Source organism: Corvus hawaiiensis, chromosome 19 (genome assembly GCF_020740725.1).
Source record: "Corvus hawaiiensis isolate bCorHaw1 chromosome 19, bCorHaw1.pri.cur, whole genome shotgun sequence".
Taxonomy (NCBI): Eukaryota; Metazoa; Chordata; class Aves; order Passeriformes; family Corvidae; genus Corvus; species Corvus hawaiiensis.
The window spans coordinates 3,973,629-3,992,932 of record NC_063231.1 but is presented as its reverse complement, the minus strand read 5'-3'; the positions used below and the strand labels follow the sequence as shown (position 1 = coordinate 3,992,932).

The 19,304-nt window shown below is 38.9% G+C and overlaps 1 protein-coding gene across 2 annotated transcripts in view; it reads right to left on the bottom strand.

Moving 5' to 3' along the window:
• The window catches only part of SMURF2 (SMAD specific E3 ubiquitin protein ligase 2), a 60,105-nt gene that overhangs the window by 35,194 nt on the left and 5,607 nt on the right, over positions 1-19,304 (bottom strand). Inside the window, exons 1-2 of one of the 2 annotated variants that reach the window (XM_048324109.1) lie at positions 7,554-7,628; positions 7,393-7,459 (exon numbers count right to left, since the gene is read on the bottom strand). The exons of the other annotated variant lie outside the window; for it this stretch is intronic. Of the exons in view, the coding sequence (XP_048180066.1) occupies positions 7,393-7,459; positions 7,554-7,559 (73 nt within the window). The 5' untranslated portion in view covers positions 7,560-7,628. Of the gene's footprint in view, positions 1-7,392; positions 7,460-7,553; positions 7,629-19,304 lie in introns of those variants that run through there. 2 annotated transcript variants of the gene reach the window in all.

Here is a 19,304-nt window from a genome sequence, read left to right as displayed (position 1 = left end):
CAGAGCTCTAATCTATCCCAGGACTTTTCTGGACAAAACTTTTCCCACTGGCGGGAAAAGTACCAGAGTTTATGGTCCACTTTTCTAACAGTTTCAACACTGTATTAAAACCTGTTCTGAATATTCTGATAACCAGCTGATAAATAGTTCCTTGAGAATAAAAACTAAGGAAGTTCGGCTTCCTATGGATTTATATTTCATGGCTGACTGAAGGCTGTGGCTGAGGCTTTTCCCACTAGGCATTCAGACAGACCCTCTCCCAAGCAGGCTCTCCCGTGGTCCAGCAGCACGGGATCTGCTACAGCTTTTTCCTTTCACTTCAGGTCACTGCCAGGGTCTCCTCTTTATCCAGGCAATGATTCTCACAAAACTCATGGGACTTAATTATCTTAGAGTCCTCTATCCTAGGTTCAATTTGAGCTAAAGATTCAAAAACCAGAAAGAACTAGAGGGAGATTTCTTTCCCTTGACAAAGCCAAGTTAAAGTGCTGATGATTCTGGACCCAACGTACGCCACTATCAGATCTACACAGCCCCACCGCTAATGGATCCTCTGGAGGCACGATGGCACCGTTATTTATTATTTGGATGTGCTTCTTTTAAGGCACTTTTTGTTACAATTATTTTGAAAAAAAAGTTAAGCTATTTAAACTTGCACTGGAACTAGAATGCAAACCAATGGCTGGATATAGTGACCTTGGCTTGGAAAAAAAAGAGGGGGCGTGTGGCACTGTAAGTGCATCATCAAATGACATTAATGGCTTCTAGCACACATGTGTAGATAAAATATTCATTACAGGGAATCAGTGAGTCAATGGATAACTATGTTTCGTGCTTATTACTGACTTCCTGGGTAGTCTACAGAAAAGAGAACATTAATATTCCAATATGTATGTGCCAAGACAAACAGCACATCAATTTTACATAGTATACATACATTAAATATTTTTGTTCGTGCTTTATGATCTCATTCTAACATACGCTACTCAGGTCTGCTCACAGAAACATGAAAAGCGCATAATGTTATAAGCTACCCAGTCTCCTTCTATGACAGCTTTGCTACACCGTCCACAAATATTCAAAAATAGGAATTAAGTGAATCACATTTGCCCATTTCCTTTTTCTGATTTATTACTCCTGTGACTGACAAAGAATGGTTTATTGAAAAATAATTTAACTATTCCAAGTAAATGCAAAATATTTAGTATCCCAAACCCCTATAATCTATGTCTTAGCTATTAAAATTTACATGCAGTTATAGAGGGGGTCAATAATTGGTTGAACTCACATAAAAATTGAAAGGAACTATGACTATTGAAAAGGTGAATTTTATAGAAAGATAAATATTTCTCTCTCATTTTCTGAACTCTGTTTATTCTTTTTGCTAGTTACTGAAGAACTCTTGTTACAACTGCTGCTTACTTTGGAACCATTTTTACAAAAAAATCAAAATTTTAATGACATCAAGCTGTTCTTACAGAAGGTATTCTATGTTATACATTACCACTATTTTTATAAGTATTAAAAAGTATGTTTATTTCAGAATAATAAGTATATCAGTAACACCAGGTCTCCACAGTTAGAGGGAAGAACATGAAGCCCATGAAGTGGAAAGGGAGAGCTCCAGCGTAGGAAGCTTGTGCTGAAAACAAGCAAAAACTCAAAGATCTATGAGATTTCACAGAATCACCACCTCTGAGACTTGAGCTCAGAGTCTTCAATGATCTATTCACCTCCAAAGGCTGGAAAACACCAGAATGAGTGCTGAGGAAGCAACATAAGAAGGGAAGAAACTGTTACGTGAATTCAGAGAACCTGGACATTTAAAGGCTGTGTATTCAACCCTCATGGGTATTTCCCGCCTGTATCAAACTGTTTACAGCCAACTTGTTCACCAGATTTACCTGCAAAACAGGAACACCACTACTTTACCTCACAGGTAGGTTTTAGTGTTACATTATCTGCATGTTGGTACACTCTCAGTTACCTGTTAAAATGCACCTCTTCATTTATGAAAAATTACAAGGTTTAAATGTGTTTATACCCAGCAGCGTGAGGTACAAACACCTCAGGGCTACAGCTGTAGACAATCACTGTAGAAACATATTAGTCTTAAAATTCCTATGTTAAAAATAATATTGCTTAAGCCATCTTAAGTAAGTAGTTTTTAAATGTGTATATTTGAGACACACCAATACTATCAAAGAAAGATTAAGGAAGACAGGTAAGAAAATAAAAATAATCATGAATGTCCATGGAAGTGAGCACACCAGATGCAGAAGGAAACACACAATCAACACACTTAAGTCTGTACATGACTCAGTAGAACCCCCCCATTCCATGCTAGTCATCCATAAGAACCAACACTTTGTCAACAGACAGCTCCACAGTCATGGGGAGGAAAGCACTCGGTCCAAAGCTAAGATTATGTTTTCTAATCTTCTAGCTTTTTGTGTCATCACCACAGAAGAACAAGTTCAGCCTTCTGAATCCAACCAACAGTTTTAACATTATAATTCCTGTTGGTTATTTCTTTCCCTGAGGGTTTTTCTCCCAGAAAAAGCGCTTGTTCAAGAACATATGGAACACATGGGAGAGCAACAGGCTGCCTATCAATTTTTACCACAATGGCTCATTTTGAAGACAAGTCTTTCTTCCCCTACAGAAACACCATCTTTTACTGAAAGCCATTAGCATTGGGTTTTGTGATCAGATCCCAGTTGTTTGCATGTTCTATGCAGGGCAATACAATAACCAAAATAAGTCCCAGCTGTAGAAACACAATGCTACGCTGTTGCTAATGTGTGTTGTACTGATAATGAATAGTCGTCTATGCTTTAATCTGAGTAAAGTTCCCAACTGCTCTGCCTCTCCTTGCCAAAAATTCCCCTTCCTCCTCCAGACTGTGGTTGCATTCCAATTACACTGCTGATTGGAATGAGCCTGCTTGGGGGAGGGAGAGAGGCAAATGAAGCCACACTCACGCCCCTCCTTGCCTTCACAGCTGCCCCTGGGACCCAGAAATTGCTCGGGTGTTTGAACTTAAGGCTGACATGACGTACTTTTCTCCACATAGTACAAAACTCTTTTCAAATTCACTTATTTCTTTTAGAAATGGCATTTGTGACAGGCAAACAGCACACCGTGCACAGGTTCCAGCAGGATGGCTCAATACTTTAAACATTTTTAAACAAGTTTTTAAACCTACTGGTTTCTTCCATTGTTGGCACGCTCACAAGAAACTTATGTTTCTCTGCTTGCATTCCCTCCCTGTACCTGCCTGAATTCCCACATGGGAAGATATAAAACAGGAGGTCTTCAACTATTTATTGACTAAAGAGCTGTAAGTAACGCCATATGGATTTTGCAAATACAGCTGTTGAGGTAATAACTTCCTCCATTAAGATTTTGAAATAAAATTGTTTACCCCAACTATTAAGTTTTATTTTACAGTTAATCTCTCTGAGGATTTTTTTAAGGTTCCATTTCCTTTGAAAGGTGCTTTTTCTGCAGATGAACAAAATGTGACAGAATGTGACCCTAAAACTAAGAGTTTACTTTTGCTTAATGAAATTCCTGCATTTTTGAAGATTGCAATCAATTATCGTCAAGAAGGGACACACAAAGGCAGGCAAGCCTAACAAATAGTGTGTTTTACAGGTGCACAGGGGTTTGGAGTCAATTTGCAGCATGAAATGGGTCAGAACACAGCAGCTGACCATTATTCCAAGCAGGATCGGTGATCGGAGCGTGCTGGCAGGTTTCATATTGCACCCAACAGTACAGGGGGCTGCAGCTGTTCCTCCCTCAAAGCAGGTCTAGCAAGCACAGGGATACAAGGTAGAGCAGGAAGCTGAACTGGCTTAACAGAAAATTAACCTTCTGGGGAGATGGATTAGTTCACCGTTGGCTCCTAGAGCTGCACAGACTTATCCTGCAGTCACGCTATCTGCAAACCTGCCGCAAAGGAAGTGGCAGAAGCACATGGCTGCAGAGCAGGGAGGATCAGCCAGGCTGCCCTTCTTGCAGTTGTGCAGGAGAAGTGCACCCCATACCCTTATAAGAGCTTTCAGCTCTAAAAATAAAATGCCCAATATTTTCACTTTAATGCAGACATAGTTTTTTCTCCTGCCTCTGTTTTGCAGCTCCAGAAATGTATTTTATTAAAAATAAAATTAAGTTAAAAAGCAGATTTTGCTACCAATATACCAAAATTACTAGCTAACACCCTACAGGTTTTTAGAGACACAATCTTCTCCTTAAACATTCAGCTTTTCCATTTCTCAGAGCACACTCAGAAATGCAGAACTACAACACAAAAAAGCACTTCTCTTGCAAGTACACACACAGCTGTTTCCAGGCTGCTCTGTTTTACTTAGGGACAGCTGCTCTTTTCTGGGTCTCACAAAGCACCAGAAATTCAAAATAACCCAATGAGCTCTAAACTAGAGTCAATACAAAACACGTACACACACATAGAATGGTAGGATCATTATTTTCCCCAGTACTGCATTGTAAAATTCAGCATTACCCTAATTAACACTCCAAATTACACCCTCTCCAGGGCCCAGTAGAGGCAGCACACGGAGCTGCAGGTGCCATATGCCAGCACAGGGAAGCCCAGTTCACCCAAGGACACTGGACAAGCTGATGCTGATTTCAGACACACTCTGCTCAATGAGATCCAAGGCAATCACTCTCCTCCACCCCTGGATCCCTGGCTCTGCAGCAGAAGAGCTGCAGGGCAAGCAGCCAGGTACACCCCAAACACCATGATTAGGCTTCTTCACCTGGGTATCTTTTTCTGACGTCAATTAGGAGCTCCATCGCATGATCCCTTCTGCTCCCAAACTATGGGAGGCAGGACAACTGGGTGACTTCTTCAGCAGGCACAGCTGCCTCACAGCACACCTACAGCTTATATTGGTAGGAAACTAATTTCTAATTCTCTTACAGACCTATACATCTCATTTAAATTGAATGCAAACTTAGTACAAGTTAGAATTGGTACACGATTCTAAGAATAAGCATTAGAACAGTTCAAAAGTACTAATGGATTTTTAAAGTGCTATTTAATACTAACATGTCAGGTTGCAAAAAAATATTCTAAGTGACATATAAAAGCATCACTGCTAGGCTGATGTCCAAACACAAGGTAGACAGCTTTAAAATAAACTCAATTAAAATATGCATTGGTATAAACATAGTACTAGAAAAGCACTTTTAGCAAGAATTTCCTTAGTACTAATTGTTACAATTCTAAATTTTCCCATAAACACATTTCTGTAAGTTCAACGTCAACACAAGCCAGATGCTAAATCCTTAATATACTACACGTAAAGTGAAACCCATTTCCAAGGATCACATACATTATAAGCATTGTCAGTGAGAAACCCGTGTCTCAACAAAACAGAATTTTTCCTGTGGGACTAAACAAACAAACCCACGATAACCAGCATTCAAACACCAAACAGCAATATGGATATCCAAAAGTGACAAATGCCCTAATAATGTAATATAATGTAAACTACTGCGAAAGATGCCAGAACCTAACACAAAACCAGTACATTTTCTGTTCAACAGATTCACTCTAAGTTCTCCACAAGAATAGGCTGTGCTGTGACTAGATTTAGAACTCCAGACCCATATAACTTGCATATAATGTAACTCATGGAGGTTAAAATCCAAATGAAAACATCAGACATTTATCAGAGATAACAAAGATGCAATGCATCACTGGGTAGAAACAGTTAAGCCAATAAATCATTAACGTCATGCAATAATAAAATTCTGGAAGAGAGTCTCCAAGGTTGTTTTAAATTCCCGTAAGGGAAGGATGATACGACAGCGACTCCAGACTCCAGCAGTCTGTGCCGGGGATGGCTGAGTGACTTGTGGCCGTGGCCAGATGGAGCCCGCCAAGATTTGCCATGTTTAGACTCCTGTTTTTACATCACGATGTCTGCTTCACAGCATTGTTTCACTGTAAACAAAAGGCTTCCTTTTCCACTTCTCCTCCCTTACTCCACTCCAAGCCAAAAGTAAAACAAAACACAAAACCCCCCAAACCATTGAATTCTTCCTTCGAGCAGCTCATGCATTCACGTTTCCTAGATTCATTCTGCGATGGGCTCGCTGCCACACACGTCACCCACCCTATTCATGTGTCCAGTTTATTTGATATGCCTCTCAAGAAGTAAAGGAAAGAAATTATGCTGCCACTTTTGCAATGAAGATAGCAGCCCTCCCCAGGCACTGCAAATCCTACCAGGAAGGTTTAGAAGTCTCTTTCATGGAGATTCACATTAATTCAAGTTAAATTGAGTAAGTACATGTAAAAAAAGTTGAGTTTGGTTTGCTTTTTTTTAGCTATGTACCAAATGTGAAAATTAAAGCTGAATGATACAAAATAAACCATGCTCAGGGCTCTTTGTAAATTAGGGCTCCAGCCACAGCTCAGTGAGAAAGGAGCAGAAGTAACACATGGGAAACTTAAAGAAAACAAAGGCTATTGGGAATATCTGCATTTCCTGGTTCAGTGTGAATGGAGCCTCTCAGACCAGCCAGGATGTTTCTAATGCATAACTTTCATACACTATAAATTCCATTTCTCTTCTCCACCCTCCTCCAAAATGGCCTAACCATCCCATCTCACGCATTTTTCAACATCTGAAAAACCAACCACTACTGTACCATGGAGCAAAGACAGCAAAGATCAATTTTCAGACCAATTTCAAAGTTATCCCTTCTCTTTCTCATATAGGTGACAAGTATAAAATTGTATTCCAGTAAACAAAATCAGGGTGGGAAACAGAAATGCATTAAAAAGATAAAAGAATCCTGCAGCTTTGCTGTTACATTTGCTGTAAGATTCTCTATTTTTTACCCTCCTGCAGTATTAAAAACAATAGTTCATAAAAAAAAAAAAACCAACTTTAGAGTAACATTACCAAGATTAACTGATCTCAAACTGCAGAGGTGGTTTTTATATCCAAGTGTGAGTGAAGTAAACTCTAATGCAATTATCCAAGAAATACTGGAATAAAATAGTTTTTAAGAGATCAGGCAAAGAAAAGGGGGTCACTTCCATCTCAAACTCTTACAATCCTGCTAAAAGTCCTACCTCAGTCCTTAAAGACTTCTTTACAATCCCAGCAGTTAGTTTTTAACCAAAACAGAAGCAATTAATCCAAAATTATCAACTTGCAAAATACTTAAGAGAGCACAGGATCCTTCCTCTGATGGGTAAATAAAAAAGGTAACATGGAAATTCAGCCATCTATTTCTGTTTGTTTTGATAGGAACAGGAGTGGGGGGGGAAAGCTAACAGGAGGAATAAATGATAGCTCTGTTTAACATATTTCATGCACCTCTGAAAATGTGGGGACAAACCTGCCAGCAAGGAGCAGAGCCCTTGGATTTGTTTCACTGCAGTAAAACTCTCCACCCTCTGAATGAGCTGTAGTAGAGGCAACAACAAAAGAAATTCATGATCTAATTACCAACCAGAAAAAAATGCCCTGAATTTTAAAAATGGCTCAGACAAGAGGCACCTGCATCTAAGTCAGACTCCTGGGTGCCAGAAATTGTGGATCCCAGCAGTGTTCCAGGCTGTGCTGCCGTTGCTGTCAGGACGTGGCCACATGTGTGATTTAAACAGGAAGTCTCAAAACTCTGTCTCTGCTGCAGACGGGATCCTTGGGGAACACCACTACTCCTGGGGATTTTCTGGAAAGAGGAGAAAGGAAAAGAACCAGGAAGGGGAAAAAAAAAAAGACCCCAAAAGCATGGACACAATTTACCCTTCACAAGTAATTCCCATGCCACTCCAGCAAAATGCTGTAAATATTGATTTTATCAGCACTAACAAAAGGATTGTCAGATCCTTTTTAAGAAATAATTCCTAACTCATAAGAAAACCTCGGGCAACAACTTTTGATAGGGAAAAAAAATGAATTCTGGCATTTCAGACATATATTTAGGTAATTTACAAAAAATAGTCCTCTAATAAGTAAAACAATGTTAAAGAGTTCAAGAGGGTCATGATTTTGATACTATCACTAGCAAAAATCACTAATTAAACACCTGCCCTTACTCTAAACTCCTAGTTCAGCACAGTTTTGTTTTATTACTACACCTGATGTACTGAAATGATATTATATGGGGCAATATAGATGAGTGATGTACTCTTACCTCATCCTGCATTATCATCAATATCCACAACCTCAGACATTGTCTCCTTGATAATATGTGGATCCTGCCTCTTTCTTATTTAGTACACCTGAAATATTCAAACACAATATCCCTACATTCACATTTTTTTGGAAAATTGGTTTTAGTGGAATGCTTTCAACTCTGGAAGTTGCCTCTCTCTCTGGAACCTGACAGTTTGGCTTCTGCCAAAAATAGAACAGGGTCAGCAGGAAGGTGTGTGGACTATACACACACCTTTACCTGGTCACTAAGATTATGCCTCTGATGATGGAATTCTGTCTGTACCTGCAGAAATGCAACATCATCTAAGTGAGGAAAACTCCAGCTGCTTAAAGACAGCACAGATGGAAAACCAGTGTCACCATTCAAACATCATTAAAACTAGTGTACCTCAGTCCAGTCTTATCCCCCACCATACATCCACAAAGCCTCATCTCCAGGAGATTATTACATCATTAGACTATACCATTTATAAACTGATTAAATTATTGCAGTCATTTAATATGGACAGATTCCATTTGGTTTCTCTCTTTAAACAGATGTGTCCTACAGAACAAATCCAAACAGTTTAAGAAGCTGCTGCTGTTGAACAGAGATGAGCTAATTGAATGTGCAATTTTATTTATTTCAACTGAAGTACAGCAACTTACAGTAAAACCTTGGTTTTGTTTTACTTTGGTTTTACACAAGTTGCTTAAATTATTTCGTGAAATCAGTATAATTATATAGTACTGTAAGAAATAATATAAAAGGGAATTTAAAGAAACAGAACACCAAGAGATTCAGATGAAATAGCTCACCAATACACGGAAATAAAGGATCTTGCCCAAAAAACATTGCCATACCATTTAAACTACAACTTCAGATATCTTTTGGGAAGATGCAATGCTCGAGAAGTGAAAATACAAGAATTTTTTTGAGAAATAAGAACACAGAGTAGAAGATATTAAGCAGTAGAGAGTGAAGATTAAGAAAGATAATGGGAAGGAGCTGAGACTGAAAAGAGGAGTGTAAGGTGATTGATTACATGAATGCAAAAAGTGTAACACTGTACATCAACACTCCTACCAGTACAGCAAATGGATAAAAATCCAGGAAAATATTCCCAACAAGTTTGAGAACATTTCATTGCTGGGCTCCTACAAAGGCAGAATGGCTTCCAAGTACAAGGAGTATCCAAGTATTTCCACTGACCTCAAACACCAGTTATGAATTTCAGACACTCCAAGTAGACATGATGGGGATTTTGAGGGGACACAGAAATGGAAAACCCTCATTTCCCTGCAGCCATACACTCTAGGAACCCTCAGCCTCTTGCAGTTCTGCTCACAGTGTTATACTAAATATCACTTCTGATTTCCACCATTTCTTATACAACTGCACAAGCAAGGAAAGAGCAGACCCAGTTTTCCAGAGGAATCTTTACATGCATTTCCTAGACACACTGCTCCTTGGACATCTCAACTGCTAATTGAGTGCTATCCAGGGCACCCAAATATAATCATTTGCTAAACAAATGATTATATATTATATATATATATAATATATATATATTATATATATATATGGAATATATATAATATATATTATATATATATATAATATATATAATATATATATATTAACTTTCCAAGTACAGTATTTTTTTATCTCACAACTGTCTTCTTACATTTCAATTATTTAAAACTAAACACCTTCCAATGACCTAATTCCTTTAGTTTCTCTATCATTTATGTATCTTAGAGCCAATATGACAATTTATACTACAATACGACCAGAGATAGGCTAAAATTCTGACCAGTTCTATGGAGACAGAGAGGGCACAGGCTTTTTCCCCTTTACATTGCTTCATCCAACTTTGTAAACTGTACCTCCTTTCTGCATTAACTAAATTAAAGAATTCACAAATATATTTTCTATTCATCTTTCAGCATTGTAGACTATGAATGGCACTGTTAATGTTAAAATGATGCAAGTTTTAAAAATACTAAAAATCAAAATACAGTAATCACCTTGGAACTGGCATCCTGCATTAAACATTTCTAGCTAATCATGTATTTTCATTAATTATAAGCAAATGAACTACACTAAGTCAGTGCAGGGAGTTGTGCCTGCACTCCTGCAACATAACTGTCCTCACTGAAAGGTGCTGTTGCTGAAGGGTCACAGGACAGGAGCGTTATTTAGGGTGCACACAAACATTTTGTCATTCAGCTAAAAATCAAAAACATACCTAAACACATTCAAACTTACAAAAGAAAGATTAGAACAAACAAATGAGTCTCACAGGTTTTGCTCCTAGATACAGACTGCTCTTCAGGAGAAGATAAAGTGTTAATCGCATATTTGGTGGTTTATGAGCCAAAGCACTCTGAGGTTTAAACTGCTTCTGCTCAGTGCTCATCCCATTCAGAGACGATGAATCATTTCCCATTTGGCTGCACTTCTGCCTACAAGGCTTGTCTTCTGTGAGATTTCTCCTGTAGCCTTGTAATAGATTTGCTAATTTAGTACACCTGACTTTGAGCAAAAGCTATTGTTGCCAGCTGTCAGACTAGACCTCGTCCTGTTTATCAGACACATCTCCACCAGCCCATCCTGCCCCAGTCACAGAAACATAACACTCCTTACTAATCCCAGGGCAGTAAATTACTTTCTAATATCCTTGTTTTTCTTACTCTGCCAAAATACCAACACATCACAGATTGAAAGCAACAGCAAAATCAATTTATCTTCAGCAGCTGGGCCAATACCAGTATATCCAATAACCACACATTTTTAAAGTCGTATTTACTGTTCTAGTCATTCTGTCCATGAATTCCTGAGTTCCAGCAGTAGAGGTTTGACTGTTTTAAACAAAGGTAATATAAACTCACATGGAGTGTATTTTAGCTTTTTAGACAGGCCTCCACAGCTCTTTGAAAGATAAATCAGAGCAAAGCAAAGTATTAGACACCTCACACATACTAAAATATTTCCTCATTTTCCCCAGGGCTTTGTGCATGCAAAAGAAAGTGCATTACTTGCTGTTTATAAGTATTTGTGTGGACAGAAGCTTAGGGTAAGGGGCAACAGAGAAAATACGGGAAGGGCTGGGTGGGTTTTGTTGTTTTGGGGGTTTTTTGTGGTTTAGTGTTTTTGTTGGGGTTTTTTGGGTTTTTTTTAAACCTCCCTACAATGAATCTGGAAAACATATGAAAAAACAATTTGTGTATGATACTTTTACACCTAAACAAAATCTACCAGAATGTAAGCCTTTACATTCCAGATTACACAAATTAGTTATACAGATGTAAAAAAAAAAGTAGACTCGCTCTTTTCAGGTTTCACACACAGTTCACAGAAACGCATGCCCACATATTAGAGGCTCTTTTGATACTCTTACCCTTCTAAATATTTTAAAACTCAGTATCATCAACAAAAATATGAGAAGTATTGACATTCCTCTCTTCCATTCTCAGGGAGCTGTGGAGCCACTTACTAATCTCTATCATTCAGATCTGGCTGCTGAACTCATGCTGAGCAGTCAAGGAAATGCACCTGGACTCTTCCACCTGGGACTGACTTGAAAAGCCAGACAGAAATTGTGATTCAACATGCAAAGACCATTTACTATGAGCAGGTTCCACAGCACCCTGTGGTTACCTTCTGCCATATTTGTTGCCAAAATTCAATTTCATTGTATTTGCCCTGTAGAGCAGCAGAGGATCCCCTCTGACCCTTTCCCACGTGACAATATCCATCCAACACTCCACTGCAAACACCCTGCCCTTGCAAAGGGAACACGGGTCTGGAAGCTCAGCTGCAGAGCCAGCACCTGTTCTTCCAGGTGGGACAGAGGAGAGTAACCTAGGAAAGAGAACAAAATCTTGGGATTTTAGGAAATGGAGGTGAAGTCAGAGCAAACAGACTCAAAAAGCTGTATTACTTCATTGCCTTGCAACAGCTACACAGCCAGTCCAGTCCCATGTAAAGTTGATGTTCTTGCAAGTAAAAAGACCTATATATATATATATATATATATAGTTTCACAAGGTTTTTCATTGTAACATCTGAAATGATGAATCAGATTTCAAGTATTATTCATCTGTACAACTTAATCTAGCCCTGAGGAACCATTAAATATTTGCCAGGAAAAAATAACCCAGAATATATGATTCATTCACTTCTGAAACAATAAAATGGTTCGCTATAACAAAAATAACTATATTGTAAATACTTCAGTTAAAATGTTAAAAAAACCCCTAGCCAAACACAATGAAGAAAGCATGCCCTTAGAATAAAAACAAACTAAATGTGCATATGTGTGCAAATAACAAAACACCTTGTTAGAAACAGGTAATTGTATGAAATGTAGTTAACACCGTATCTAATGGAAATTGTACTTTATTTTTTAGGGATTTAATAGTCTTAGAACAACAATGACACAACTCAACTCTCAAACTCTTAGCTATTCTTCTGTTAAGCTGATAAATAGATACTTACTTCAGCAGAAAGTGATGCATGTGGTGTATATCTAAAATCAAACAGATCCTGAACATCCTCCTGGGAAGCAGACAAGGCTATCACTGACCTTAAATCAGGATAAAAGGGATCAGCTGAACAAAATCATGTGTTTAGTAACTTTATAATTGCCCAAAGCTCAAAAAGGTGTGAAAATGAGCAGCTTTTTGGAAAAGAAGTCCCATAGGAGCAGACTTTGTTTCAGCCTTGTGCCAAACATTGGGTGAAAAGAGAAGCACTGTTATCCATCAACAAATAACTCTGTAAAATATGAAAGCAGTCTGAAAACCTCCTTTTTCTTCATAGTTAGACAATATTAAATTTACTTAAAATGAAACCTTGCAGTTTCAAATTTTATCAGTTCATTCATTTTTCGTTTACTAAAAAAAAAAATAACCATCCATCCAAATGCACCCGTAACTCACTCTGTCTACACAGACCTCTACAAGAAACTTCAAATTGCATATCTGCCTGTCTCTTGCTGGAGATACACCTGCCCAGCACAGGTAATTTCTGGTTTGTTTTTTCACTGGTCAAACTCTTTTGCAGGCTCCTTTGTGCGTGTTTCGTACACACAGAGAATGGAGATCAAAGTGTTTCACAACACTGGCAACTCAATGTAAACAGAGCATAGCGTATTATATCAACCCCCTGACACAGGAGGATGCTCTGGTGCAAATCCAGTGGGGACAAACTATAAAATCAGAGGGCCCCCCTCTTCTGTAGAGAAATATTCACAAAGAATGCAAGATCCATCACAGTGCAAAAATGATAGCTGCCACAGCTCATAGCTTTCTCTGTCCACTTGATATTTAACATATTAACGTTGACTCTAACTAAAAAAGCTTAAATCTTTCATGCAATGAACTCATCAACAGCAGATAACACTTCTCTGAACTCCAAAACCTTTGTGAATATATAGCATGTAAATTAGCCAAGGAAACTTAAAAACTACATAATTCAATTATAATTATCAGCAAGTTTTCTGACCCTTTTAAAGCAAGATAATATTAGCATTAATGAAGTGACCAAGATCTTCTTAGAATCAAGGGTCTTTTCAAAAAAATTCTCAGGTTTCCTAAAAGCTGAAGAATTCATTTTGTTCTATGCATAAGGAGTAACCCTGATCTTATCTGCAAGCCTTTTTAGAATTATGTTCTGAATCATGGCCACTTAGAAGCCAGCCCTTAATTCCCTATTTTTTCTATATAGGATCAAAGTAATGAACCTGTGGAGCAAAGGAACAGATGGGAGAAATTTTGGGGTGGGTGTTTTTTCCTGTTTGTTTTTAAACTTCTGGCCTCTTTCCAACTATAACCACTTACATTCTTTGCATGTTATACATCATGAGTTCTTATAAAGCCCCTCTTCTGTAGATGACCCCTTCTTCCCAATAAAACACTCAGATCACCAAAAGAACATCGCATGTGCAGCAACAGCATTCCCTGGTTACAAAGCCAAGTGTTGAAAGGTCTGGAACAGGAGCTCTGGGCTGCCTCTGTGACCCTGTGTCACGTTCAGTGCTGCAGCACCAGAGCCCAGGCACCAATACATCCCCAGTACCTCATCCTGCCAAAATCAATCCCCACCATCCACCATTTGCCCTGGACAGCTCCTTGTTCCAGGTCACTCCCTTCTCCTCCACCCTCATCCAGCTTTTGCACCCTTTGCATTCCAGTTAGTGCCTTCTTCACACCAGGAGCAAGCCGAGTTCAGCATTAAGAGGCAGAGCTCAGCTCCTGGCCGCCCTCTCACTAAACCTGCACCAGCCCTTACCTGGCTGATACAGCCACACCTGCCTATTACCATGTCCCTCCTTGACAGCGCCTCTGCCCCAGAATAAAGGATTCACAAGAACAAAGGATTTCTAGATGATGTGCAATGTATTTTTAATCCTTTTCAAAAGCGGTTGAAGTTTAGCAGAATCTTCCCAAAATAAATTTGATCTGATTCAGCTCCTCAGCATGAAAAATGTCCGTGTTAGCCGGCTGTTAACAGCACTGAGCAGTGTCTTATAATGGGAAGTGCTAACTGGAGTTGGCATTATTAGCTCCAGCTCAGTATTCCAAGTTCAGCCATACTTATAAATTCCACTCATGGCAAGTAAAAGGCCAAGATGTTCAGACAGACAAAGCAATTCCATGTTCAAATGACACAAAGTAGAAGCAAGTGCAGGCCCCAGCGCTCCCACTCCCCACAGTGCTGAAGGGACAAAGGAACAATCCAAGGGGTCAGGGTGACCAGGGACAATTTTCCTGTGCATTTACTGCCACTCCATTGCAGTGACATGGGGGTAGGAGCAAAACAAGTGCATCTCCAGGCATGGACCACACTGCAAAGAACTGTTGAAATGCAGAGAGTGAGGTTACTAAATTTCAATAAACTTATGAAAAATATAAAGCTTTTGAATGGGTCCAAAGTCCTGCCCAGTGTAGATGAAGTTACATTATGCTGATACACAGGAAATAGCTGACTGACTCTACAGGATGAACAATTCACCAGAGGAAAGGAACTTTCAGGAAAAATGATAAATATTGTAATGAGGAAATCCGAGGCATGTATTCACAATGCCACATTCACATCTCACAAATGAACAGAAATTTCTTCATGATCCCCTGGTCACAGAAGCGAGTGAGACACAGACAAATATAAATATATTGGATCTTCCCCCAGGCAGAATAACCACTTGCTGTTTGGGAGGGGAACCAAGAACTTTACTGTCTATCCTTATAGATGGGACTACAGAACTTTTAACCTTCCTTTTACCCCCCACCCCCCCTCATAACAGCTACTGAGAGAACACTGTGAACTGTGGGAACTGCTTGAGGAAGGGAGAGAAGACTACACAAATATTTTATGAGAAGCCAGGCACGACGCACGTACTACTGAAAATTACTCAAAGTCATTTTTTCCTTAAAGGCCTTCTCTTTTCCTGCTCCAGAAGAAAGCAGAAGCCAACATTTTAAATCATCTTTCGACCCAGTTCTTAAGAAGAAATCCCAAATATGAAGGATGTTCACAAAAGGGCCACAGTGTTACACAACAGCACAACTTCAGGATAAACCTTGCCCCCCTCACATTAGTACAGTCACAAAGATTTAATCCCTTTAACTTATACACAAAAAGCTGATACCCAACTATTTACTGCAAACTGGAATTATTGCATGGCACCTGGAATTTACAGACAGCATTTGCTTCTGTAAGAAACCAGGGGCACTTCCCCTGTGCAGCAGCATTAATAAGCTTGAACAGAGGACAACAGCAGTTTTTCCCCATTCCAACATCCATCCTTGACAAAGAGTTTATTATAACTGTGTGTGATACATATACATACACATTTGAAGATTCTGCTCACCAACACCCTGTGCTTCACCAAGCATGTGGAATTGCTGGTTAGACATTTAGAAATGCCACATACAAAACCCACTTGAAATTACGGAAGATGGCACAAAAACTTTTTAGGGCTGTTCACAAGCTTCAAGAACCTTCTGCAAGAACAGTTTAAAACATTTTTGAACTTTCTACTACAATCCTCTAAATCAAAGCCCTAGAAAATTTCTGCTTTATCATGCATTATGCCCTTCTTTAAAGTCTGGTCAATTTATGTGTCCTACACTGTGCACTCAGGCTTAAAGAAGCCAATTTTTAATTTCATACTTGGTACTGCTGAGCAAGTGCACTCCAGAAGATGTGAGGATGAGGTCCTTCACATCTATTTAAATGAAGTATTCAGCAACGGGTATTTTGTGTCCTTTAAAACATATGTATCTGTATTATCACAATGAAGAGAATCAGTATCTTCAGATTTCCACACTGACAGTGCAATCTTTGAATCATTACAGCCTGGCTCAGTGCTGTATTCAGCAACATGACATGTACATTTCTTTACATTTTAGCCCAAGCACAGGAACCCATATTTGCTTTCTACTTCCACAATAAAATGACACAAAACCTGAGAAACTCACAGTCCCTTCATGTCCCTGTGCCAGCTGTTGAACAATTGTGCCTCATTCTGTCCTGTTTCACCTCTACAAATGACCCCTTTTGCCTCTGAATGACACCACCTACACCAGCTCCATCCTACAAAGTTTCTTATATCAGACTTGATACCATCCTTTATAAACTAAGACAGAAGTACTTACTTTGCTGCTAAACAATAAAGAGGACAGCTTAATATTACTACACCTAAGCACAAAGCTGTTACTCATCTATTCCTGCATATGGTCTTCTATACAGGGCTATAAACTATTTTAATAAATCCACCAGGGAAAATAATGGGAAGAACTTCTCTGAAAAGAAACATTTATACATATTATAAATAAATAATTTCAAAAAAAGGTGAATATTTTCTGTGAGGAGTCAAATTGAAGAACTATTTGTCATAAGGATACCTGAATGCTTGGTACAATTAATACCATGAATTTCTAATCCCAGGCAGTTAAGCATGAATGTAATTCTATGAATTTTACTCAGACATGTTTAGTTCCTTTGCATGCTTAAGGATTTTTTTTTTTAACCAGCCATGTCTATAAATACTCTAACCCAGATACATCTTTCCTCCCTCACCAGTAATCAAATTTTAGTACGTTTTACATTTTTTGTACAAAAAATACCTGCATTTACTGGATTGCCTTTTACTAAAATGAAACAGCAAATTACTAAGTACACTCCATCTACTTTCCTCATGTTCTACAATATGCACAAAGCTGGAGCTTTACCATACGTAATTTTAGAAGTGTACAGCCTGGTCTTTATCTGTCTTAGGAAGAAATCTTCAAGTTGACCCAAGTTCAGAAAATGCCTCTAAGTATTACCAACAGAGATTCCACCTCCAATTAAATACAAGCACAACTGCATCTATAATTGAATTTATATATGCATCTATATATAAACTCCAAATCAAATGGTTAAGCATGTTAAAAGAAGCATCATGACAGATATAATTAGTTACTACTCCATTAGTAATCTTAAGATCTGGGTCAAGGCAGAATGAAAATGCCACCAAGAGCCTGCTGCTCTGTGAACCTGCCTGAAGTAACCACTCATTTAGACAACAACCCACCATAAAAGATGAGATGAGAAGAAGAATTGGATTTAAACTTGGATATATTCCTCAGCCCACCCCATCTGACAGCACAGGATGGAGCAGAGGGACACGTCCATCCCAAAAATCAGTGCTGCAGGTTGGAATGCTTTACTATGGCATTGTCACTCCGATGTTTTTGGCAAGATGGCATCACACACGCTGATTTAAGCATGAATGGCACAACCTGGGTACACAGTTTTACTGTGACCTGTAAATTAGGTAGCCTGTACATTCTCTGCATGTTTGAAACAACTCAAATGAATTGGTCACAGAAAGGAAGCATTGAACCTGTTCCACTGACAATTCCACAGCCATGGAGTGACTCTCCCTTTCTCCAAGAAAACAAGCCTTGTAAGTTGGGTTAAATACGCACTGCCCAAGAGTCATTCCACAAAATTACCAACAGGATACAGCCACAGAAACTCACATACTGCTACTTTTTCTTTCACTTTCAGAATTTTGAAAATGTGAGTAACACTCATCAAAAGCAATATGTGTTACTCACTTCTGGGGAATATCAGCCCTCCTGGTCTGATCTGCCTAAGGAATAGCAAAAAAAAAGTATTTTGAAGTGGAAAAAAAGCAATTCCCAAGAGTCTGCAGGATGCTAAAATACAGCTGAATGGTGCAACACAAATATAGCATACAAGAGAGAACCAAAATCACCCCAATTGCATAGTCTCAGAAGGCCCAAAACAGAACCATCTTTTCTGTGGATTTAAACTCAAAAGAAACAATGTTCATGGGCAAAAAGTCAAAAGATAGTGAATCTAAATCCCAGCTTTACTTGGTTTATCCTTTTTATGATCTTGAGCATGTCTATTCTCCATCCTGTATCAGTCTCCCTCTTAAACTCAGATGATAATGCTTAGCCAGTTTTGTCCTGAGCTTTGTTATCAACAGATGAAGATTTCTTTAAAGTTACGAGCCATCTTATCTATGCTTTCATTGGAAGCATTTAAAGATTAAGTAGCAAGAAAAAGTCAACAATTTGCTTCCTTGAATATATTATTGACAAATGCCCCTCAAGATTCTGATCCTCTTCCCCAAACAGGAATGTGCTTTGCTAACAGCAGACACACACAGCAGCTCCTTTTACACACACTGTCTGACATCACTAAGGTAAATCTTTCCCACCTCTCAGGAGTCACTGGAATGATCTCAGCCCTGCACATGTGATGAGCATTTACATTTTATATATCAAAGCAAGCACATAATAGCCTGTGCACTAATGTACTCGTGCCACTGAGCCAAGTAAGAAGCCAGCTCACATCATTGTTGTGAGGAGAGCAGGGAAGACACCCAAAGAAATCATCCACCCTTTTAAACACTGCAAGAAAGGTCTGGCCCAGTGGTGTGATGTCATTCTAAGTAAGATGGCAAAGCAAGGAAACACTTCAAAGGCCATGAGATAAACCAGAACGAAACATTAAAAGCTGTCTTCTTTCAGGGATCTACCCATTCACCTTATGGACACAAAGACAAAATGTTTTCATCTGAG